The sequence below is a fragment of the Perognathus longimembris genome, chromosome 17 (genome assembly GCF_023159225.1).
Source record: "Perognathus longimembris pacificus isolate PPM17 chromosome 17, ASM2315922v1, whole genome shotgun sequence".
NCBI lineage: Eukaryota > Metazoa > Chordata > Mammalia > Rodentia > Heteromyidae > Perognathus > Perognathus longimembris.
In genome coordinates this window covers 44183227-44207773 of record NC_063177.1, presented here as the reverse complement: position 1 = coordinate 44207773, position 24547 = coordinate 44183227, and the positions used below count along the sequence as shown (strand labels likewise).

The 24547-nt window shown below is 53.6% G+C and overlaps 1 protein-coding gene across 1 annotated transcript; it reads right to left on the bottom strand.

The window, feature by feature from the left end:
• Window positions 1-2264: 2264 nt before the first annotated feature.
• On the bottom strand, window positions 2265-24356 carry Ace (angiotensin I converting enzyme). The gene is made up of 25 exons (XM_048365991.1): window positions 23997-24356; window positions 23284-23451; window positions 22305-22398; window positions 21538-21681; window positions 21123-21314; window positions 20289-20386; window positions 19793-19965; window positions 19108-19331; window positions 18734-18878; window positions 18363-18461; window positions 17990-18112; window positions 17497-17708; window positions 16660-16796; window positions 15553-15711; window positions 15209-15296; window positions 12723-12866; window positions 12359-12550; window positions 10136-10233; window positions 9782-9954; window positions 7615-7838; window positions 7201-7345; window positions 6817-6915; window positions 4243-4365; window positions 3679-3866; window positions 2265-3492 (listed from the first exon to the last, which is right to left on the bottom strand). The coding sequence occupies exons 1-25, from the start codon at window positions 24264-24266 to the stop codon at window positions 3263-3265; spliced, it is 3942 nt and encodes a 1313-aa protein (XP_048221948.1). The 5' UTR covers window positions 24267-24356; the 3' UTR covers window positions 2265-3262.
• Between the last annotated feature and the right edge of the window lie 191 nt (window positions 24357-24547).

Below are 24547 nucleotides of genomic sequence, written 5' to 3'. Positions count from 1 at the left end.
ACCTGACCTACCTGTGGGGCTCCAGGAAGAAATCAGTCCTCAGGAAGTTGGGTGAAAAAGTTTTTACTGGAGTAGTCCTCCGTTGGTTTGGGGGGACACAGACCCTAGTTTTTCACCCAGTGTTGCCACCCAATTGCTCTTTCCCGCCCTCCCTCCCCTTCCCTCTATGCTCCACTCCATCTTGGCCTGACTTTGCCATCTCTCCAGTCTTTGGCTTAGGGAATGTAGCATATGGAACATCTCCACAAGGGGATGATGTACCCATGGTGCTCTACCATTTGAACCACACCTCTACTTCTGGCTTTTAGCTAGTGAGAGATCAGGGTCTCAAACTTCTCTGCCCCAGCTGGCTTTGAATCATGATCCTCAGATCTCAGTCTCTTGAATAGCTAGGACTTACAGGTATGAGCCACCAGCACCTGGCTTATGATACCCAGTTCATAGGTGTGAAAACCACAGCCTCAGAAAATTGAAGTTAAATGACTTATGGTTACCTACACAGTAAGTGTTGAGGTAGAATTGGCCTCAGGTCAGTTAAAGACTGCTTCATTCGTGGAATCCAGGGCTAGTGTGGGGGGTGGGGGCGGCAGAGGAGGTAGCTGGAATGTGGGTGGGAGGCCGGGGAGGGGTGGAGAAGCAGAGATCCAGCATCTACATGCCCTTTGCCCAGCAGAGGGAGGAGTAGGTCACTGGAAAGCCACCTTCTGGGTGCAGCAAGAGGAAGAGCTCTGACTTCCGGGGCAGCAGGAACACAGTGCCAGAGCTGCCGTCTTCCCGCCATCACCCTGTCTTCCCCTAACCAGGTGGGCCTGGCCTCTCCCAACTCACCCAAGAAAGCACAAGCAGGCGTTTGAATAATTGTATTTCGGAAAGTTGGAGAACTGGGTGGTCTAATCCTAGCTATTCAAGAGGCTGAGATCAGGGCAAATGATCTCCAACTAGCTTCCAAAAGGCTGGAAGTGGAGGTGTGGCCCAAGTGGGTAGAACATCAGCTGTGAGCGAAAGAAGGCAAGAGAGATCAGAAACCTGAGTTTAAGCCTTAGTGCAAAAGAAAAAAGAAAAGAAAAAAAGTACCCCTCTCCCAAATCCAAGAAACAAAAACCAGAAAACAAAGGGAGTAGAGGGCTCAGGTGGTAGTGCACCTTTCTGGAAAGTGTGAGGCCCTGAGTTCAAACTGCAGGACTGCCAACCAAAAGGTTGAATGGAGGGCTGGGAATATGGCCTAGTGGTAGAGCACCTGCCTCGTATACATGAAGCCCTGGGTTCGATTCCTCAGCACCACATATATAGAAAAAGCCAGAAGTGGCTCTGTAGCTCAAGTGGTAGAGTGCTAGCCTTGAGAAAAAGAAGCCAGGGACAGTGCTCAGGCCCTGAGTCCAAGCCCCAGGACTGGAACAAAAAACAACAAAAAACGGTTGAGTGGATCCAGACCCCCACTCAACCTGGAAATTGAGGTGTGGCACAAGTGGTAGAGCATCCTCCTTGAGGAGAAAAAGTAAAGGGACAGCACCAGGCCTGAAGTTCAAGTTCTTGTCTACCCACGCGCACGCGCGCGTGCACACACACACACACACACTTGAATGGTCAGTCTAATCACCAAGCTCCTTCTGTAGCCTTGTCCTTTTGAGTGTAGAAAGTGGGGGCCCACAAGCTTCCCAGGAACTCTGACAGGCAGTATGAACCTCTATCATTTACAATAGGAAAGGGGGTTATGTGACAATGACCTTTGTCTGGTAGACAAACAGCTCTCAAAACACTGGCTGGGAAGGGGGTGTGGACAACTAAAACTGTGTGGATGTGGGTGGTGGGGACAGATTCAGAGTGTGTGTTTATGTTCCATTGTCCTACTGAATTGTAAACTTCCAGTGCCTTGTAAACCCAAGATTCCTCAATACCACATCCTGTGCCATGGGAGAGGCCTGTGTAACACTCCCCGCCCGCCCCCCCATATACTGTGTTTGGAGATTGGGAAGCTATAACTTCGGACTTGAGGATATTAGCAGACACAAGTTGGAGGTTGAAACTTACTGGAATTAAGATATTAACACAGCCCCCAAGAGGCTAGGCCAAAAAAATTATCCAGAAAAATGACCAGTTTCCTTTTGCCCAAGTTCTAGGTTTGCTGAATAAATATCTGCAAAACAGATATAGTTATGCTAACTGAAAAAAATACACCAATGTAAAAAGTGTGATTCCATTTAAAATATGTGCAGAGAGAGAATAAAAAGGTCAGAGAAAATAATATGCCAAAATAGCCACAGTGCTCATCTCTTGATGTTGATATAAAGGGCTTTTATTTATAGTTTTTCAAATTTTCTACATAAACACGAAGCGAAAAGTTATAAAAATGTCCCTCAAAATGACATCCTCTGAAATCCAAGCCGGCCTTCCCAGGGACAGCCGGGAGAGTGCACGTGCTGGAAAGAGCCAGCAGGCGGCCTCTGGCAGTTAACCCCCTTGTCCCTGTCCAGGGAGCTCCTGCCAGGGCCTGCTCTCCTAGGCAATATCTGAATGGCTCCGTCTGGAGGCTAAGTCTGTCCATCCACAGAAGGGGACACAGAGCAGGAGCTCAAGGGGACCTCACTAAGGCTATACCCTCATTGAGTTAGGCCCTTCCCGGAGCACTTGTCCCGCAGATGAAGCCATGGGCAGCTCGGAGCTTTCTGGGGAACCTGACCATGTATGGGCAACACCACCCGGCCAGAAAGTGTGAGACATGTGAGAATCCTATGATCCCAGAATCCTCCTGGGTGGGTGAGTGCGAGGGCGGGGGCGGCCGGAGCTGGTGGGAAGGCAGGTGGCGGGGGGGGGGGGGGGGAGCTAGAGTGGGGAGATTCTCCAAGGCTTTTCTTGAAAGAGGATGGAGGAAGCCACATGGAAAGGGCACCACTGGACTCCCAGGAGTGAGAGTAAGAGCGAGAGAGCGACCTGTCCCTCTTCCTGGCTTCCCCTGTGAGGGACACAGACTCCGATGGGGAGGCAGGACTTTTAATTGCATTCACAGAGAGACTGGGGGGGAAGCCCCGTGTTGGATGGCTGGGTGCCTGAAGAATGGAGGCTGGGGCATGGGCCGTTCTGGTGGTCTGAAGAGCAGAGGGGAGGGAGGCAGAGTGGGAGGAGGAGGAGGAGAAGGAGGAAGAGGAGGAGGAGAAGGAGGAGGAGGGGAGGAAGATGGGCTGATCTGCCTTCTCCTCGGGCACCCTGTCCCCGTTCTTGGTTCTCCTGGAACATTCCTTGGCAAGCCCCAGCCATCTCGGTCATCTCAAGAGTGTCTCAGCTCCACCTCAGAGCCAAACTGGGGCCCCTGGTGGGGCTGGGGGAAGCTGTGACTGCGGAGGCTGCAGAGCCTCTGGGTGAGACCCAAGGTGACTACCAGCAGGGCGACCCCCAAGAAGAGCAGCACCCATTGACCCACTCTGGCCTGCTGTGGCTCCAGATTCATGCCCAGGAAGTTGACGTGGCCGGAGGCTGGGAAGGAGTCTTCTGAGCGAGCTGGGCGGGGAAGCAAGGAGACAGGGCAGTGGGCAGGGCGGAGGGCTGCCGGGGGGCCATGTGTCCTGGCATCCCTGACCTTGCTCTGAGGTCAGACTGGAGCCTGCCTGGACTGGGGGGAGGGCTCCGCCCTGGGTGAGCTGTGGGGGCGGGGCCTAGGGCTGGAGGTGGGGTGGGTGGTGGTACCAGAGTTTGGTGTCCAGTTGTACTGCGGCCAGCCCAGTTTCTCCCCATGTCGCCCGTTCTCAGTGATGAGCCATTCCATCAATGGCTTGAAGTAGTTCAACATGGCTGAGGCTGACATGTTAGGCTGGCCTGTGATCAGTTTCATGGCCTCAGGCCATGGCTTACTGAAGCCCAGCTTCATGGTGTCCCTGAGGAAGGCACCAGAGAGAAAGAAACCGAGTCAGAAAGGTCCTGCCCTCTCTCACTCAAGCATGCTATCCTTTCTCCACACCCCTCTCCTACCCTCAACTTCTCTTGAGGATTGAGGGGACCTGCTATGGGAGTGGGGCGAATGGGGGGGGCAAGGATAGGGAGAGAAGGACTGGGCCTGGGGGAGAGGTGTTCCCGTTTTCTACTGGAGGTGATACATAAGTACCACACAACCCCGCCCGGAGTGGGGTGGGGGTGGGATGCCTCCCAGCTCAAGAGCCCAAATGGCAGGTGTTTCCAGAAAAAGGGGGTTCCCTCAAGGGCTGCAGGCTAGCAGATGGAGAAACAGCCACAGGAGGGCTGGAGGACACTCACGCCAGCAGCTTCCCCGCCTCCTTGGACTGGTAGATGTCACACGTGTGCAAGGGGCCCTTGTGGCCGGCCGCCTGGCACAGGGCTTCGTGGAACTGGAACTGAATGATGAAGCTGATGAAGTACCTGGAGTGGGATGAAGACATGACAATAGGGTGGGTGGAGGGGCGCGTGCCCGAGACCGAGCCCCTCCTGTCTGTGACAGTATAGGGGAACACCCAACAGAGCAAGATGCAGTCAGGATGTCCAGGGGAGCCCATCCTAGCGTTTGGAACTGGCCAAGCCCCTTGCCAGCTATGCCTGTATAGATAGAGGCCTCCCAACCCTGCCTTCACCGCAGGGGTTGACAGCAGCCTGCAGGGGCAGGTTTGGGGTAGAGCCCTGTGAAGGCCTGGAAGGCTGTTTTGAGGCAGTGAGGTCTCTGTTCCCGTGCAAGTAGGAGACAGGGGTTGTCACATGGTGCACGTGGATCTGGCAAAGACTGCCTGGGTAGGGAAAGCAGCCCACAGGGGTCTTAGCCCAAGCAGCAGAAAATCTCTGGTAGAAATCTGTTGGTCAAAGCCAGGGCAACCTTGCCAAGTCTGGAGAGGATTTCAATGTCCCAACCAACAGCACAGGCTTCTCCCTTTGAACACTGGGCACAGGCCCTGTGCCACTCGTTCCCCTGGCATTTCCCCAAAGTGCTTCGCGCAGGCTGCTGGCCAGGATTCAGGATGTCTTTCTAGGGCAGCCGAGTCTCCCTTGCTCACCCCTGACTGGTTAATTGTCCATGCCAAACTGGGCTACTAAATGTCACATGGCTGACTTCAGGGTGAGAGTGAATGCTGGCCTGAACCCTAGAAACAGCTCCAGTAGGTGGCTGGAGACCTCTCCCTCCCTAATGCTCACTCCTGGGGTAATACCCAGGCCAGGCCTGTCTGATGGGCCTTGGTGATGAGTCTCCTTGATCCTCAGCCCCCTGCTTCTCATTCTGACCTCAGAGCGTGATGCACTCTTCCCTTCCTAGGCTTGGGGCGGGGGGCAGGCTTTACCCATCCTCCCATGTGTGGCATAGAAGACTCTTATCTCAATTAACAAAAAGGCAGAAGTGGAAGTGTGGCTCAAATGGTAGAATGCCAGCCTTCAGTGAAAAAAAAGCTAAGGAAGAACATTTGAGGCCCCAAGTTTAAGCCCCAGTACTGGTGTACACACCACACACACACACACACACACACACACACACACGAACCAGAGGTGACCACAGTTGTTCTGGGAGGTTCTCCTTGGTCCTTGGGTGACCTGCACTACCAGAGACACCTGGCACTCCTCCCTGAGGCTTTTCTACTCCCTAAGCTTCCTGGAGGGCCCTGAGTCCTTCACATATCCTTCCGCACTCTCAGCAAGTTCCATCCTGGAGATCAGGGAAGGAGAGGGGCTGCACCATGGGCACATGGCACACGGGCGCATGACTCAGAGGCCAGTGCACGAGAGCATGCATTCAACCATGGTGGACCAGGGCCACCTGACCCTCAGCCTGCTGGGGACATAGGAGACCAAGTACTTAGCCCTCGTGACCACCCTGTGAAATGAGATCAAGGAGAGGAAACAGATGCTCACTGAGGTGGAGGATGTTGCTGAAGGAATCTGTCGTGGACCTGAGCTTTGACCCCAAGTCTGTGATTGTAACATGCCCCTAGCAGCCCTGCCTTCTAGCTCAGCTGGGTCTCCACCCTCAGGTTTTAGGCATATAGAAGGGTCTTTGAGGTGCAATTTTTGAGGTCACGCACAACTTTGTTCAATTGTAGCAAAGAAACCACAACCTTATTTAAAAAAACACAACCACCAGAGGGTGAAGGAGGGTGAATAGGGTCAAAATATTTTCTGCTCGAGGGTGAACATGGAACAATGACGCTTGCAGAGACTAGTCTTAGAAGGGAGTGGGGAGAGGAGGAAGAATGATGAAGAAACGGATCTGATCACGATGCATTATATACGTAAATAGACACATGAACACAAACACCCCTATAAAACTAACTTCTGCTAATGAAATAATAATAATGATGATAATAGGAAGAAGAGGAAGAGGGAGGAGGAGGAGGAGGAGGAGGAGGAGGAGGAGGAGGAGGAGGAGGAGGAGGAGAAGAAGAAGAAGAAGAAGAAGAAGAAGAAGAAGAAGAAGAAGAAGAAGAAGAAAAGGAGGAGGAGGAGGAGGAAGAGGAGGAAGAGAAGGAGGAGGAGGAAGAGGAGGAGGAGGAGGAGGAAGAGAAGGAGGAGGAGGAGGAGGAGGAGGAGGAGGAGGAGGAGGAGGAGGAGGAGGAGGAGGAGGAGGAGAACTGACAGCATTCAGACATGTGCCATGACTAATGTTAACTACTCATCCAAGTTCAGGAAACCACAGGTTAAGTTTAGATGGCAGAAGCTCTCACCCAAAGAATATTTAAAGGAACCATTTCAGGTTTGGCAGCAGGCGTTGGGCCCAGGCATCATGCATCGTATCCCCATTCTCCTAGCTTTGGGATGGGGCAGCGATTGCAGCTTCAACATGAAGACCTGGGCACTGCCCCCTCCGCCCCCCATGCACCTCCCTTTCCCAATTACCTGATGTAAGGCACACTTGCAGGAACATGGAACTTGGCCCCTGGGTCAAAGTCATCTTGAGTTCTGGGCACTGGGGGGCAGAGACCCTGGTACTTTAGCCTGTCAAGGGGAAGACATATTGGAGGGAACATTTAGGGAGAACCAAGCTGGAGGAAGGTTGGAAATTTTGACTGTAAGGATTGTTCCTGCACTTAGGATTACACTGAGGATCCTGTAATCCTGTAAACGGATCCCTTGGGATCACCCCAATTGTGCGCTCGTGCACACATACACACACACACACATACACATACACATGACCATGGCCCATCTGCAGACATGCAAGCACAGACATCCCTTAGACATCTTCCCCAACCCATTATCCTAGGTGCAATGTTCCAGAACCTGAGACTCCACCACTCCTGGTTGTAGTTCTCCTTGGTGATGGTTCCATCAAAAACCCTCCAGCGCCACTGGTCGATGAGGTAGCTGAAGGGGATAAAGGCGATCTTGTCCAGGGCCATCTTCATCAGAAAGTTGATATCGTGCTCTGTTAAGGGAAGAGAGCTCAGCCTCAGTTCCATGTCAGTCTCCTGCCAGGGCCCCATGGGCAGCGGGGAGCAGGGTGCTGTACCTCTTTGGACTCTGAGTCCTGCCCCTAGGAATGGTCTGTGTGTTCCATCCTCTTAGGCTCACCCTGCTGGGGCCCTCTTCTCCTACCATTGCTCTGTCCCACACCTCTCTGCACGGGGACAACCTCCCAACTCCCTGCCCATTCTGGGCCCGCAGTCCACCAACATCTCCTTGCCCCTCTCGCACCGTAGCCGCCGCCCTCATTATCCAGCAGGTTGATGCTGTGTAGGTGCTTGGGAGTAGACACAGAGAGGGCCAACACATCCCCAATGGCCTCATGAAAGCCAGGGTTGGCGCCCTCCCGGAAGGCCACCGGCAAGTCCTTGTACTGCATGAAATACTGGATGTGACCCATTTCGTGGTGGGCTACCACCAGATCTTCCATGTTCACAGTGGTGCACTGCTTGATCCTGGGGACGTGGGGATGGGGAGAGACAGTGTCAGAAGAGGAACGCTGCTGTGTGCAGGGAATACACATGGGAAGGGAGCTGAAGGGAGGAAATGGGATGCTGCAAGTCTTTAGTCATTCCAGCCATTCCTCAGCCCCAAAGTTCCTCAAGGAAATAATATCTGGCTGTCCTCTATCTCATGCAATCTAACCCTAGTGAGTGTGTTAAGAAGAATTCTTAGGCCCAAGACTGACTGGCAGCTGCAGAATTGTCCAAGTCAGGTTTCACCCTTGTTCTCTTCCAATTATAGGAAGTTCTCCTTGGATATAACCAAGCACCTTGTAGTTTAAGTCCATCATGAGGTTGGGTCTCACATCCCATAAAAGGGAGATTTTATGCCTTTGATCCTGCCTACCGTACAACCTGACAACTGCAGTCCCCATGCTTTTGAAGGGTCCAAAGCCAGGCAGCCCAGGGGGCTCTGTCTGCTTTGTGTTTGTGTTCTAGGCTTCATATAAAGTGTGGCAGATCATCTTTGCTACTTCCCCCTGAGATGTATCATCTTTTGTCCCTTCTTTTGGATCTAGGTTGTCCTTGAGTCTGGCTTTGGAACATAGACAATAGAACATGACCAGCTGGGCACTGGTGGCTCACACCTGTAATCCTAGCCACTCAGGAGGCTGAGATCTGAGAATTATGGTTCAAAGCCAACCCAGGCAGGAAAGTCCATGAGATTCTTATGCCTAAAAACCAGTGAAAAGTAGCTTAAGTGTTAGAATGTTAGCCTTGAGCAGGCAAGCTGTCCCTGATTTCAAGCCCCAGTACTAGTACAAAAAGTAAAATATAATAATATAATGTGACAGACATAACTGTCAATATTGGGCTTTGCCTTTGACAGTCTTTTGCTCTGTCGGTTGCCAGCAGTTAGGTAATGAATCTGCCTGAGACTAACACACTGTGAAGGAGCACAAGGAAGCCAAAAGATGGCTGACCAGCTCTTAGCTGATCATCCAGTCAGTCACCCCGTGTGTAAGCACAGAGGTCAACTTGAAAATCTCACCCTATACAAGCCACATGGAGGACACCAAGGAACTCAGCCGATAGCAGAATAGGGAAGGAAGAAGAGCCAGGCTCTGGGAAATGGCCCCAGAGAAGTGATTTTAGCCACTGTAACTACCCAAGCTGGGGCTGGAGATGTATCTCAGTGGTACTTTCCTTGCATGTGTAGGCCCTATGCGTACACACACACATGCATGCACGCACACACACACACACACACACACACACACACACACATACACACACATACTAAGGTCTCCATCACTGTGGAGTAAGGAATAAGCCATTTCTACTGTGCATGCCTAAGTTCCTGGCCCACATAATCATAGTCATAACCCAATGGTGGTTTTTGTTTGTTTTGCTTTTGAGACAGGGTTTCATTGTGTAGCCCAGGATAGCCTCAGACCCCCAAGTACTGGGATTACAGGCATGCACCTGACCAAAGGGTTGTTTTGGACCATTATTTTTAAAATGGTTTATTGTGACTGTGGTATAGGTAACTGAGCTCTATTCTGATGAAGGCAGCTTTGATCTGCCAGTGATGGGAACGGGTTTGTGCAAAGTTCCAACCACCTCATGTGCAACCTGGTACTGCACCCAGGGAAAGGACTGGATATATTTGGGGAGGCTAGGAGTCTGTATAATGTCATCCCTAGGACCAGGTCCTTGAGCATTCCCCAACTGGCCACACTGACAGAGACTAGCAGCACTTGTCCTCATTTGTGGACAGTTTCTCTGCTAGAAAAGCTCAAGGCTGGAACTAACCCTTTTGTCTCTGGATCCCAAACTGTGTTCTAAACTCTCATCTTTATTGCTCTTTCCAGCATCAAGAATGGGGACAGAACCTTGGCTTTGCTTATCTCCTTGTCCTTGAGCTCAGGATAAGACTCTTTCATTCCACAGACCTGAAATCCTTGCCATTGTAGAAGTCCCAGGCTGAGGCATGGCACACCACCTCCCGCCCATCAGTCGGTTTCTCCAGCATTGACTTGTTCCAGAACTCAGGGGGCACAGGCAGCAGCCCCAGGGAGGTGAAGAAATTGTCAGCTTCCTTAAACATCCTTCTGGGTGTCCATCCCTACAAGCGAGAGAGAATTCTGCTCAAACTGGGGGCTCTGAGGACAGGCTGCGTAGCAGGGATGATGGTAGGGGCTGGGAGTGGGCCAGGATGGAGGGCCTGGCTCAATCACAGGGACTCTCCCATCCCAGCAGGGACCTCCAATGGGAAGACCTAGGACAAGGGCCCTGGCCATACAGACCTGCTTTATCATGGCCTCCGTGGCATCAATCTTGGGAGCCGAAGGGAAGGGCACCACCAAGTCATAGATGTTGGACCAAGTCTGACTCCACATGTTCCCTGGAGGCAGGCGAGGAAGAGGTGGCAGAGAGGAGACAGATGTGGTATGTGGGGTGCATGCGCATGTGCACATGCGTGTGAGCACCAGTTCAGGAGCTTGGACTCGGGCCTGGATGCTATCCCTTAGCTTTTTTGTTCAAGACTGACGCTGTTCCACTTGAGCCACAGCTCCACTTCCAGCTACTTGGTGGTTAACTGGAGATAAGAGTCTCAAACTCTTCTGCTCTGGCTGGCATCAAAGTGTGATCCTCTGATCTCCGCCTCTTGTATAGCTAATATTACAGGCACGAGCCACTGACACTTGGCTCAGATGCAGGACAAGGAGCTGGATCCCAGGCCTGCCAATCATAGTGGTATCTCTTGAGCGCCTACTGTTTGCAAACTGTGCTAGATACTTTTGAGATAAGGTCTTGCTATGTGGAGCTCACAATCCTCTTGCCTCAGCCTCCCAAATGCTACGACTGCAAGTATGCACCACCATGCTTAGATGTGCTTTGGCTTACGTGCTTTGGCTTACAAGGTCTTTACTACCGTTGGTTACAGGTAAGGATCTTGCTGGTCATGGAGGAATCCTACATCTGAAGATGTTTTGTGTCACCTGTATCCATCTACATGGTCACCACTTCCTGAGTACCCTGCCAAGCACACTGTATCAATTTGCAATTTGTGTGGCAGAGGAAACTGGCCGAGGAGTTAGCAACCTGTCCACAGGCCCACAGTTCCTACGTAGTGAGACTGGATTTAAGGGCTGGTGGGCTATGCTCTTGTCCAGCCACCCTGCTTAGTTCCCTCCATACCCCCTGAGGCTTGCTTATGGACAATAGCTGTCTGCAACTCTGGCAAGAACCAACTGTCTCCTTTGGGATAGGCGAAAGCCTGAGTGTGTGGTAATAAAAGAGCCCAGTTCTCCAAAGATTGGAGAAAAAACAGAAAGTGAAGTGGAACAAACTTAAACCTAAATAGTGGGAGATTCCAGAATAGATGCTGAGTCAGGAACCTTTCATAGCCAAGGCAGAGAGTGCTTGAGAGAATGTAGATGAGAGCTAAGAGAGTCAGAGCAGCCGAGGGGTGACAAGGATGTCTGGAGTGACCAAGGTACCTGGCCTGTGGTTCCTCCTCTGCTGATTGCTTGGGGCCCCAGCTCCCCCACTCTCGGGCCACCCTCGGCATGCTGACCCTTCCCCTGGTAGGGTCTGTGTTTCTCAATCATCAATCTCTGATGATGTTTGCTCAGATGTTTCTTTTTGAATTCAGTGTGTCTCACATGCTAGGCAAGTACTGTACCACTGACTACCTCCCCGGTCCCTCAGGTGTCATCTGGTCTCTCTAGAGAGAGATCAAGGAAGGGCGGTGGGTGAGATCTTAGACTCATAGCTGAACAACATTCTGTAGCTTCTAAGTGGCCTGTGGCCCCATTTGGCCTCTGGGCTCATAATACCACAGACCTTAGGAAACTGTTCCCCGTGGCCCAACAGGGGCAAAAACTGGCAGCATCAACTTTTCTCTAGCTCTTACTATCCTAATGTGCTTTCTGCACATCCAGAGAAGACTGAGGGTCCAAACCCCAGAAAACTGAGGGTCTAAAGGGTATTCTTCTCTGCTCTAGCTCCCTTACCACGGAGCCATCTGTCTTCGTCCCCACCACCATTTTCCATTTCACCTTTCAAGATCCTGCTCTTGTGGAACCTTTTCAACCCCCCACTCCCAGCCCTTCCTCTGCCTCTGGATCTCACTGTCTTGAGGCATGATGGGTAATGTTGCTCCTTTCAACAAGGTTGTGAACTTTTCTCCCCCACCCATCGGTAGCAACGTGTACAACATGGCTCTGTAGCAAATATGGCACCCGCTGGAGTTTGGGAAGTGGATTGTGGCACACTAATAGCACTCTTGCCTGGCATGGACCAAATCCTGGGTTCAACACCCAGCACTGCAAACAGAAACATATCACCAAATGTGAGCAGGAAGCTTCTCTCAGCCCCCTACTCCACTCTAGCCTCGGCCACATTCCCTTCAGCGCTTGAACTCTACCACGATCCCAGCCAGCTCTATTGTTCTCTGGGCAGCCCTGCCTAGACCCTCACTACTGCCCACCTTCCCCCTCCTCAACCCGGATGTATGCCCTTACCCAGCAGGTGGGCAGGAATGGGGCCCTCAAGGTGGATGTGCTGGTCCCCATAATGGCGGTGTAGGGCACGGCGCACATAGGCATGCAGGTTCAGGTAGAGTGGCTGCAGCTCCTGGAAGAGCTTCTCCAGGTCTTGTTCCAGAGATGGTGTCTCATACATAGATCTCCAGGAGTCCCCTGCATCGATGTAGCCTGCACAGGGGACACAGCCAGGCTCTCCCAATACCGCCTCTTCCTCCACCTGGTACTTCCAGGGACCTACTTTTTCCCAAGGATTGGGGGCCCAGAGGACCTCACGAAGAGGCTGATGGTGGTGGGGATGAGGGAACCAGAAATCCAGTGGCAACTGGCAGGGGAAACTCACCATTGAGCCGAGCAGCCTTGTTGGCAAGTTCCACATACTTGGGGAAAAGAGGGAGGATGGCTTTCCCCACCTGGTCTCTCCAGCTCTTCCAGACCCATAGCAGTTGTTCATAGTTTCGAGATGTGGCCATCACATTTGTTAGATCTGGGAAGGAGCAGTTAAATGGCTTGAGCCCCAGCTCACTTCCCATCTGCTTATAAAGGGACCTTGGCCATTTCAGAGCTAGAAAAAAACTGGTACAATTGCCGCTGCCTGTGGCTCATGCCTATAATTCTAGCTATTCAGGAGGCTGAGATCTGAAGATCATGGTTCAAAGCTAGCCCAGGCAGAACAGTCTGTGAGAGTTTTATCTCCATTAACCACCAGAAAACCGGAAGTGGCACTGTGGCTCTAAGTGGTAGAGCACTAGTCTTGAGAAAAAGAGCTCAGGGACAGTGCCCAAGCCCAGAATTCCAACCTCAATACCCTCCCCCCTTACAAACTGGCACAACACAAGAAAGTGACAATCTAGACAAGTCTAGTGATAGGAGAGACATTGAGAGCCAATATCTGCTAGGAGGTCCCAGCGTGACATGCCTAGAACACCACACCACCTATATATCATCTCAGACATTTGCCATGTTTCAGCAACCTGCATGCAAGGGATGTATTTGTCGTTCCTTCCCTATGAGCAGCTTGGTAACATGCTCAGGTACCCCAGCCAGGAAGGAGCTGGTCTGAGGCACAAACCAAAGGCACCAGATCCCAGAGCAACTTCTCATTCATCCCCACTCCTTCTTGACTCTCAAATTACCATGAGCAGGTGTTCTCCATTTGTCAAAAGGGGATGGTACCAACCCACCCAGGGGAGTAAAAAAGCAAGTCCCCGAGCAGGGACTGTGTTGTCCTTATCTTTGTGTCCCTCAGGGCTCCAGACACTCTTCACATATAGTAAGTGGGCCAAAAAAAAAAATAAAAGAATAGCTATGAAGATAGTAGCTATGAAAATACTGGAAATGCAAAGGTTTGTCTGAGAATCACCAGTCTCTCTCTCTCTCTCTCTCTCTCTCTCTCTCTCTCTCTCTCTCTCTCTCTCTCTCTCTTTCTGTCTCTCTCATTTTGTGCCTGCCAATACTGGGGCTTGGTCTCAGGACTTTTTTTTTGCCTGAGCTGGCTTCAAATCATAATCCTTAGTTCTCAGCCTCCCGAGTACCTAGGATTACAGGTGTGAACCACCAGCACCCAGCAACCTAGGTTTATGCCCTCTCAAAGCTGCTAAGTAGGAGACCTCCTCAGTTACAACATGGAGATGATACCCCCTTCTCAGGGTGGGGTACATGATAACTTAGGTATTCATCTCAAAGCTACTGGCTTGACCCTGGTCTGAGGTAGAATAGGCCATACCTCACTGTTGAATTTGTGCTTAGTCTTCCCTACTCTGGAATATGCCAGTGAAATCCATTTTTCACAAAGGTAAATTCAATCAATGTTGCTTGAAAAGGGTGTATTTTGAGAAGTCTCTGTTGATATGAGTCTTCTTTTTTTGGGGGGGGGTGCTTCTTATTTTTGTGATGTCAGCGATCTGACAGCTCAGCCTCCATCAGGGAGCTGTCTAATGGGGGGTTGGAGTGCCACACCCCTTTCATGTTATTCTCCAGAAACACATATGCTCCTAGATGTGCACCCGGGCACGTACATCCCCCACCTCTCCACTCTGTGCATACCCACATCCACAACCTGGAGGCCAAACCCGGCCCTGGAAAGTCTGTTTCTCAATCCTGTTTATTTTCCATTTCCCCGTCTATTTGTCATTGTTCTAATGTGGGAGCTGGGCTGGGGGCCAAGAAGAAACCATTTCTGGGTGGAGATTCCTTATGAAGAATGTTTATATTCCCCAAGCCTGGAAGGGGTGAGTCAGGAGAGGATCTGTGTGGTACCTGGGGCTCCAGAGTGAGCCCTTCTCAAGGGAGACAGGTGAAGGAAAGAGGGCGGCAAGCTGGCTTATATGTCTGTCCCGCAGGAAGTGAAGATGGAAGGGTGACGTTGGAAAGACACCAGCTAGGCCAACTTCTACTCTGGTAGAAGTTTTTTGGGATCCTGTCTGGCCTCAGTTTCCTTTTCCGCCATGTGCTAGGGGTGGGGGAGGGACCCAATAAAGGTAGAGAAAGTTGGGTAGAACCACCACAAGAAGAGGGAGGTGTGGGTTGGGGTTCCATGGCTCTTTCTGTCGGAAGTTAAAGCCATGGAAAGATGAACATCAGATCCTGCTGCTGGGTGTGATGATGAAATGTAGAAAGACAGGGAGAGCTGGGGGGGGTTGTCCTAGGCCCCCCTAGGGACCAAATATTGAAGCGAAGGGTGAAGTAGGGGTTGATTCTGAGTGGGAGCACAACAAGCTCCACTGGTGGAAAGCCAGAAGGGGTCTCCATGTCCCCTTGAGCTAGCAGCAACCCCACCCATGTCCACCCAGCCCCCACCGCCCTCTCATCCTCTCAGGGTGTTCTCACCGGGCTCCAGCTGCAGACAAGTGCCATTTGTGTGGCACACAGAAGCCACGCTGTATGTGGTCTCCATGTCCAGCAGGATCTGGTTGTACTATAGGGAGACAGAGAGACACAATGAGTGGGGGGACGGTCCTTTGGCTCCAGCGGCCATGGTTGGGGCTCTGAAAAAACATGTTCCCCAAAGCTACTGTCTTCTCAGAAATTCTGGGGACACCTGTGGACATGGGTCCCCAGTCACCATTTGACAGATCAAGGAAGCAGCAGCAGGGGGCCAGACCCTCCTGGCCCCCCTTCCCCGGGCTCACTCCCCTCAATGCTTTGATTTCCTGCTTCCCCAAGGAACACACCTCCTCTAGCTCCTTGACAGGCAGGGCTGCCCGGTCCAGGTCTTGAACTTTCTTTATGATCCGCTTGGTGGTAGTGTTCTGGAAATGGCTCACATCAAACTGCTTGGCCCAGGTGCCATACTTCAGGGTGTGGTTGGCCACTTGCATGTTGGTCTGCATCTGGGGGCACAGGGATTGGTGTTGTGGGGCCTTTGGAGAAGCCTCTGGGCAGGAGATGCCAAAGGGGTTGGTGATGAGGATGGGGGCGGGGATGGGGGGTGGCATAGTTTGATTAAGCTACTGCTTTGCCTATATAGAGCTACAAACTGGGCCATCTGATAAAAGTCCTGGGTTACAGTACATACCCTTGACAGACTGCCGTCCAGACAGATATCATGACAGAGCAGAAAAGAGCTGTCTCAAAGACCATCAGGCTGGATGGACATCTGAGATCTGAATATCATGGTTCAAAGCCAACCCAGGCAGGAAAGTCTATGAGACTCTTATCTCCAATTAATCAGCAAAAAGCTGTGGCTCAAGTGGTAAGGGCACCCGGCTTGAGCAGAGAAGTTAAGGGCCTGGATTCAAGCCCCAGTATGTGTGTAAACACACACACACACACACACACACACACACACACACACACCCCAGGATGGAGGCAGCTTGCTATTATCTCTGTGGCCTCCCTGAGGCTTGGGGTCCCCTCTGTAAAGTGGGAAGAATATAAGCCATGTGCTGGTGGTTCATGCCTATGATCCTAGCTACTCAGGAGGCTGAGATCTATCTAGAGATTGAGGTTCAAAGCCAGGCAAGTAGTGACACTTATCTCCAATTTACCACCAAAAAAAAAAGTAGAAGTAGTAGAATACTGTCCTCAAGCAAAAGAGCTCAGGGACAACATCCAGTCCCTGAGTTCAAGCCCCAGGACTGGCACAAGAATTTTTTTTTTTAATCAACTTTGGTGATAATAACTTATGCATGGAGAATTATAATGTGTTTGTAGAGATTGATTTTTAGTGAAAGAAATCTTGCCTATTCTGTAGGGACTTTTCACACGTTCCAGCATCCCAGTGCTGTGTGAATATCTGTGTGAGCACGCATGCGTGGGGGGTGGGGCATGGCTCCTACCAGGATCTTGCTGTTCTCAGTGGTGATGTTAGTATTGTAGTTCCAGTTGGCCTCAGCATATTTGTTCCACACCACCTGGGATGTCTGGTCATACTCCTGCACGAACTTCTTAGCCTCAGCCTCATCGGTCACTAAGTCTGTGGGACAAAGCAGAAGGAAACAGACAAGCCTCCCCTTCTCCTCTCCAGGGTGCAACCTGGTCAAGAATCCCCACCTGCTACTCCCTTCCCTCCCCATATTCCCTTGGTGCCCTGCCCCTGTCCTGGAGTGGGGAGTCGTGGGGGGGAGTCCCACTTGGGCTCTTGGTTGTCTGGCTGCTTGTTGCCTGGTGAATTGTTGTCTGGATTCTGGTTGCTGTCCAGCCGGATGTCCTCTGGTTGTTTGTCACCTGTTGTGTGGTTACAAGGCTGGAGACTAGTAGTGAGTGCCCGCAGCAGAGCAGCAGGAAGAGGAGGCTGGGCAGCCCGGGGGCAGCCCAACCTTGGCCCATGGCCACAGGAGAAGCAGAGTCCTGAAGCCTCCTCCCCTGGCCAATAAGAGTGAAGCCTGCAATGTGACCTCATAGAGCAGTATACCAGGCCAGCCTGCCCCCTGGGGACGCCAGGACCTGGGCGCACATTCTCTAGGATGGCAGGGAAAAGATGCCCATCTCCACTTCAGGACTCTGCTCGGGGGGTGGGGGGCGCTCCTGGCACTCGGAGGTAGTCCAGCATTCTATGGATGGCAAGGGGCCAGGGCCCAGCTGGGAGGAAGTCCACCAGCAATCAGGGGCATGGGCCCAGAGCCCAGAGTTGAGGACTCGCCTTAGTCCCGGGTCACCCGCACTCAGGGATTTACCGATGCCCTCTGGGTAGTTGTTGGGCAATGGTGGTTGCCACTGATACTCTGGCCAGCCCAGGACCTCGTTGTTCTTCTGGTTCTGCTCCTGCAGCCACTGGCTGAGTGGCTGGAAGTAGTTTAGCAGTGCCTGGGCATCCAGGGCATCCGAGCCCACCAGGTCCTTCAGGACCTCCTGCCAGGGCCTGGAGCAGCCTGCCTGCAGCACCTCCCTGTCAGGCAAAATGAGCAGTCAGGGCACAAGGGCCACAACAGCTGTCCTTGCCTGTCCCCCTCCCCTCCAGCTACAAGGGCTGTGGTATGAAGACTCTATGTCCTAGGATCTTTGGGGAGGGAGTGGCTTCACCCCATGGCACCTGATACCCAGCTCAATCAATGTTCAATGAGAAAGAGCCAAGTCCAATCCAACTAGTCAGTTATAGCCTTTACCAGTCTCTCCCCTTGCCCTCCTGCCTGCCCAGCCTCTCCTCAGCTCTCCCTCCTCTCCGCGCACCTGAGCTTGGCCCCAGCCTGGCTGGACTGGTAAATGTCACACTGGTGCAGAGGGCCCTGGTGGCCTGCCTCCTTACACAGGGCTTGGTGGAACTGGAACTGCAGGACAAAGCTCACAAAGTACCTGCAGGCACAGGCTGGGTGTTAGAGGGAATTTGGGGGGGGGAGGTAACAGAAGCAGGGGTCACTTGCCCAGGCACCACCCAGAACCTTGCATGAGTTGCTGCAGTGACTGAACAGGGGGCATGTTGGGGGAGAAGATAGAAACTCATGCAGCTCAGGAGAGAGGACCGTGTGAATTCTGAGCCCTTGAGAGACCAGCTTTGTGGGCGGGAAGGTTAGGATTGTAAGAGGAGGGGCGGGGCATGCTGTACCTGATATACGGTGTCACATTTGGGATATGAAATTTAGCCCCGGCATCAAAGTGGTTTTCGTTACGAACAACCGGAGAACAGATCCCCTGGTACTTGGTTCTGGAAGAAGATGGTTACGTTGCCTTGATGGCCCAGGGGCTCTGCCCACAGGCTGCCTGAGCTTTGCCAAAAAGATATTCCCCCTACCCATCCCTTCCCTCCTGAGAAGTTGGGAAGGATTCAGGGGGAGGGCATTTCCGGTGGGAAGGAGGAAGTGGGTAGGGGAGAGAGAGAGAAGGGAAAGAGAGCTAAGAGAGGGAGGCAGGAGGTTCCTGGCTGCCCAGGAGTGGGGAGGGCACTGAGGTTAGGCCCTCCCTTATTCTTCTACTCACCGGAGATACCACCAATCGAAGTTGTAGCGAGAGGTGGGGGTCTGGCCACTGAAAACCCCCCAGCGCCACTGGTCTACCAAGTAGCCAAAGGGCAGGAAGGCAACTTTCTCTAGGGCCATCTTTAGCAAGTAGTTGATGTCACTTTCTGCCAGGCAACAGGAGGAGAGAGGTAGGTCAGTAGGAGAAGGGAGGCTGGATGGCCTCAGAGATGTAAGTCCAGAGACCAAGCACCTGCCTCTTGGAGAGTGCGGACCTCTTGGTATCTGGGCGTGGGAGGCAGAAACGAGATAGGCAGAGCTGAGTGGGCAGCACTGGCTCAGGAGTGGAGGGGATTTGAATGGAGTTGGGCTGACTCCTTCCCAGCTCCTTCATACCCGCGTCATTGGTGACGTGGTCCAGGAGGCCGATTTTGTGCAGATGGACGGGAGTAGAGACTGAGAGGGCCAGCACGTCTCCAATGGCCTCGTGGAAGCCAGGGTTGGCGCCTCTGCGCAGGGAAACATGCAGGTCCTTGTATTGGAGGTAGTACTGCACGTGGCCCATCTCGTGGTGCACAGTGGATAGCTGGTCCATCGTGACTCGCGTGCACTGCTTGATCCTGGGGCATGAAGAAGGCGATGGTAAAGGACAGGACATGGCAGGGGTCACAACAGGGAAGGCTGGCACAAGAGTTAGGACCAAGGACAGTACTCCCTGGAGTGGGAGGAAGTGGCTTGAAACAAGAAAGCCCTTGGCCTTGACCTGGTTCATTACCACCCAGACCCTTTTCCTCCATTCCGAGGCATATAGCCAAGTGAACCAGGATGACACACGCTTCTAATCCCATTATTCAGGAGGCTGAAGCAGAATCATAAGCTCAAGACTAGCCTGAGCTGCATAATGAGACACTATTCAAACAAAAATAAAAGCAAGGCACAGAACTGACTGCTTGTCAGAGCTGCCAGGGAAGGGGCTTAGTGGGCTTGTATACCCAAGTGCCCTGGATTAGACCAGCCCCAGCCAGAGTAGGAGCAGATACCCCCTTCTTAGAGCCCCACCATGCCCCTCTCATGTCTGTACCTGAAGTCCTTCCTGTTGTAGAAGTCCCAGGCGGAGGCATGGCACACCACATCCCGTCCATCACTGGGCTTTTCCAGCATTGACTCTGCCCAGAACTCAGGAGGCATGGGAGAGAGCCCCAAGGAGGTGAAGAACTCCTCTGCCACTCGGAACATGTGGGTGGCATTCCAGCCCTGGGAGAGAGGGAGAGGAAAGGCCGAGGGTTAACTGCCTGCAGCCACCTGTGGTTGCTGTGGGGAGAAGGGGGTTCCCCTGGACCCCCTCATCCAGGGCACCATCCTGCCTGTGAAGGCATCTCTGCTTACTGGCCAGCCTTCCCAGAACAGGCTCTACTGACCACGGCATGGGGGTCAAAGTGAACTGTTGCTGGCTCTCTACCACTGGGGATCTAGATCCCAGCTCGTGGTTGACTAGGACAGGAGAAAGGGGATCCTCACATGCTCCTTCCGGTTGACCATCTCATTGCCCCCACCCGGAACCCGCCTCTAGCACTTACCTTCTGTACCATAGTATTGGTGACATCAAGGTTGGGCTTGTCTGGGAAGGGTACCACCATGTCGTAGATATTTTCCCAGCTCTGGGCCCACATGTCTCCTAGATGGAGGTGGGAGATGGAATAGCCCGGTCACTGTCGCTCTGAGCATCAGCTTTGCACACACTCCTCTGTCTCTTTCTGCATGCTCTGGCCGTCCCCCCCTGCAGCTGCAGGTGGAAGCCCAGGCCATACCGCTGGCATCCTTTCTGTCCATGCCAGTGTCCTACTACCCCCCACTTCTGAGATGGTGACACAGGGCCGGCTTCCTTGGGCACAGCTAGGATGAGAATGCCTCTTCCCCTGGACCCAAAGCCAAAGCCTCTGGTTTGAATCTTGGATCTGTCCTGTACCAGCTCTCTAACCATGGAGCCACTTTGTGTCCCCTAAGCCTCAGGGTCCCCATCTCTAAAACAGGGATGCTAATACTGAGGCCACCACTTGGATTCTTTTGTTTGTTTGTTTGTTTTGTTTTGTTTGTATCAGTCCTGGGCCTTGGACTCAGGGCCTGAGCACTGTCCCTGGCTTCTTTTTGCTCAAGGCTAGCACTCTGCCACTTGAGCCATAGCATCTACTTCTGGCTTTTTCTATATATGTGGTGCTGAGGAATCGAACCCAGGGCTTCATGTATGCGAGGCAAGCACTCTTGCCACTAGCCCATATTCCCAGCCTTCCACTTGGATTCTTGCTTGGAGAAGCAAACAATACCATGGTCCTCTCATGTGTCCACGAGGACAGCATCCCCTCCTTTCCTTTTGTGGACCCAGGGACTAGTGCAGGGGCAAGGTCAGTTCATACCCAGCAGATGAGCCGGGATGGGACCCTGAAGGTTGATGTATCTGTCGCCGTAGCGGCGGTGCAGCGCGCGGCGGACATAGGCATGGAGGTTCAGGTAGAGAGGCTCTAATTGGTGGTAGAGGTGCTCCAGGTCCTTCGCGAAGGTAGGTGAGTCATACCAGGAGCGCCAATAGGCTCCCGTGTCCTCGAAGCCTAGTGGAGTGGATGAGAGAGTACAGCTCAGGCCTCTGTCTTACGGCGTTAGCGTTGCCATTCTCCCAGCTTGAGACCCTGTAGCTGCCAGCTTGCTGCCAGCTGAGAGACCTGGGGCTGGCTCTGCGATCATGGTACCAGCCAGCCTATCTGCCTCAGGAGTGGGGACGCAGTGGGGGCAGAGCAGACCAGAATGCCTGGTAAGGCGGGAAGGCAGGCTCACCATCTTGCCGGTAGGCCTCATTGCTGAGGGCCGTGAAGTCCTTATATAGAGGTTTCAGCGGGATGCCCACAGCGTCGTGCCAACCTTCCCATGCGAATAGCAGCATGGCATAGCTTCTCGAGGTAGCCAGGATGTTGGTGAGCTCTGAGACACAGGGGAGCAGGGTCAGTGAGGAGACCTGTGTGTCAACCTTCACCAGTTCCCACCAGTTGGTTCAGGATCACCATATTTCCCCCAAGGCCAAGGGCAGTCTACAAGCTTGGTGGGTGGGATGAAGCTAAGAGCTATATAAAGCAGCACTTGGGCAGAACCCTGTCCCTAGGAAAGTAATATATCCAAGCTGGTAGACACAAAGGACAGCCCCAGGCCAAATCTTAGACAGATCCTTCATGGTTCATTAGATGAAGTAGTTAACCTAAAGGAGACTCTCTCCTCCTCCCTGCCCCTAGGGGTCCAAGACCTAGGGGGGAGTCTTAGGGGAAGGGAGTGGACGTAAAGGCGAAGCCAGAAGGCCAGGAAGCAGGCTGAATGGTGAAAGGAGAGGCCAAGCACACATGGAAGGATGGGGCTGGAAGTCCCCAAAGTGTTTGTTATGAAAAGCAGGGTGTGGCTAAGGGTAGAGACACCCTGTGGGAGCAAGCACAGAGTTCAGGCCTAATGGGAAGTCAGTGCCAGTGGCTTTGCTAATAAATTGTCGCCTGCCTGGGTACAACACGGTGATGGGAAGCCCCAGGAAACCTCAGTAACCGGAAGTGACAGGGCCGTACCTGGGTCCAGGGACCAGCAGGTGGCAGTGTTGTTGGGGAAGCAGACCTTGCTGGTGGAGTAGATCCTGCTCATGTTGCTTAGCAGGGAATTGTACTGGGAATCAGAGAAGAGAATACGTTAGCAACGAACAGCCCTCAGATCCTCTCTTCTCTTTCCTTTTCCTTCATTCCTTCTTTCTTTTTTTGTTGGTTGTGGGGCTTGAACTCAGGGGCGTTTCCTAAGCTTCTTTGCTCGAAACTAGTGCTCTACCACCTTGAGCCACAGCTCCATTTCTGGGTTTTGAGTGGTTCATTGGAGGTAAGAGACTCAAGGGAACTTTTCTGCCCCGGGTTGGTTGGAACCACAATCCTCAGATCTCAGCCTCCTGAGCAGCTAGGATTACAGGTGTGAGCCATCGGTACCTGGCTCCTCTCCTCTCTTTATTGGGGAACGGGTGGCCTGGAGAGGTGGCTTGAACAAGGACATTCAGTGGTACACGTGAAGGCAAGCGCATGCAAGTGGAACAAATGTCCCGAGAGCCAGAGAACCTGGTCAAATGCTAGCTCAGTACCACCTTGCCATGTGATGAATCCCTTCATCTTCTGGCCCTGGTGCCTTCTTAGTCCTTAACCTTCCTAGTGAAGCCCATAAACCAAGCTGGCCTAGAAAGCACTTTATGATTTACTTGAATTAGGCTGCCTCTATATGTGCCAGGGTTGAAATCCAGGGCCTCACACATACTAGGCAAGTAGTCTACCACTGAGCTACACCCCAGCCCTTGAATTTAGTTTTCTACTCCACAATACTTCAAAATAAAGAATTTGCCACTCCATCCCAAGGAAAACTGATGTGCCTAGCAGCCCTTGACCATTCCTTCACTCCTCTACAACCAGAGCCTATACAGATCCCCGGTGCTCTCCCTGCCAAACTGTCCCCCTAACCACCCCAATGGGGTACTTGAGGCAGGCCCCTAAGTTCCTCCTCCACCTGCAAACTCACCTGCTGCCTCTTGGCCAAGGGCAGGTTAGCAGGTCCCAGGGTTCGTATAGCTCCGATGACCCTTTGCAGCTTTGGGTCAGTGAAGTTCTGCCATATGGACTCGTACAGCTCCTTGGCCTTCTGGCCCCAGGCCTCTGCAAACTCCTGGCTGAGCAGGGCTGCTTCCTCCTGTGGGGCCCAGGAGGGAGGAAGGGGGAGCCAGCTCAGGTCAAGGGGAAGCTATGGTGCTGGGAGAATGAGGAGGGCTTTCAAATCCATCGCCCTGCTGAGATCCCAGGCCCGGATCTCGCCTGAGCAGCGGCCCTCAGGTGGGAAACTAGGGAGTTTGTGCCTGCCCCTGAGAGCCATGGAGCAGAAGAGAGGCGGGATGAGGGGATGGAGACTAGACAGGGACAGGGGATGGAGTCCAGAGATGGGTGGACAAGCTGTCCTGGCCCCCCGTGCCTGGTGTGCGGTGTCGGGTGGGGGGGTCGGCCACGGAGGGGGGCAGCCTCATCCAGTCAGTCTCGGGGTTGGCACGGATCACGTGCCCGGCGGTGCCACAGCGTGGGGCCTGTGTGATGGGCGGCCATGGGGCTGGGAGGGGGGCCGGCTGGGGACCCTGGCCGCCCTCTCGCCCCCCCCCACCCCACGCAGGGCCCCTCGCTGCTCGGGCCGCCCCTGTGATTGGTCCCCACGGCCCCGCCCCGCCCCCGCCGGGCCCGGGCGCCCACCTGGCGCCGAGCGTTCTCGGCGGTGATGTTGGTGTCGTGCGCCCAGCTGGCGGCCGTGCTCTGGAACAGCACCTGCTCGGCGCTCGAGTTGTAGCTCTCGGCGAAGAGCTGCGCCCCGGCCTCGTCCGCCGAAAAGTTGCCGGGCTGCAGCCCGGGGTCCAGCGCCGCCAGGCCCGGCGACAGAGGCGACAGAGGCGGCGGCAGCAGCAGCGGCAGCAGCAGCGGCGCCAGCAGACGCGGCGGTCCCCGAGCGCGCGCGGCGGCCCCCATGGCGCGGCACCGGCGCTCCCACCGCTCGCTCGCTCGCTCGCTCGGTGAGGTCCCCGCTCCCGCGCCGAGACCGCCCTGCGGATTATAAAACCCAGCACCGCCGCCCCCCGACACACCCCCACCTCCCCACCTCCCCGCCCGCCCGCCCGCCGCGCTTCCTCCCGGCTCCAAAGTCCCCCCACGGCGCGGCCGGGGCGGGGACGAGGTTCCAGGCGGGCGCTGGGGCGCTGGGCTGGGGCGCCGGCGGGGAGGGGCCCGGCGCAGCCGGAGGTGGCGGGCAG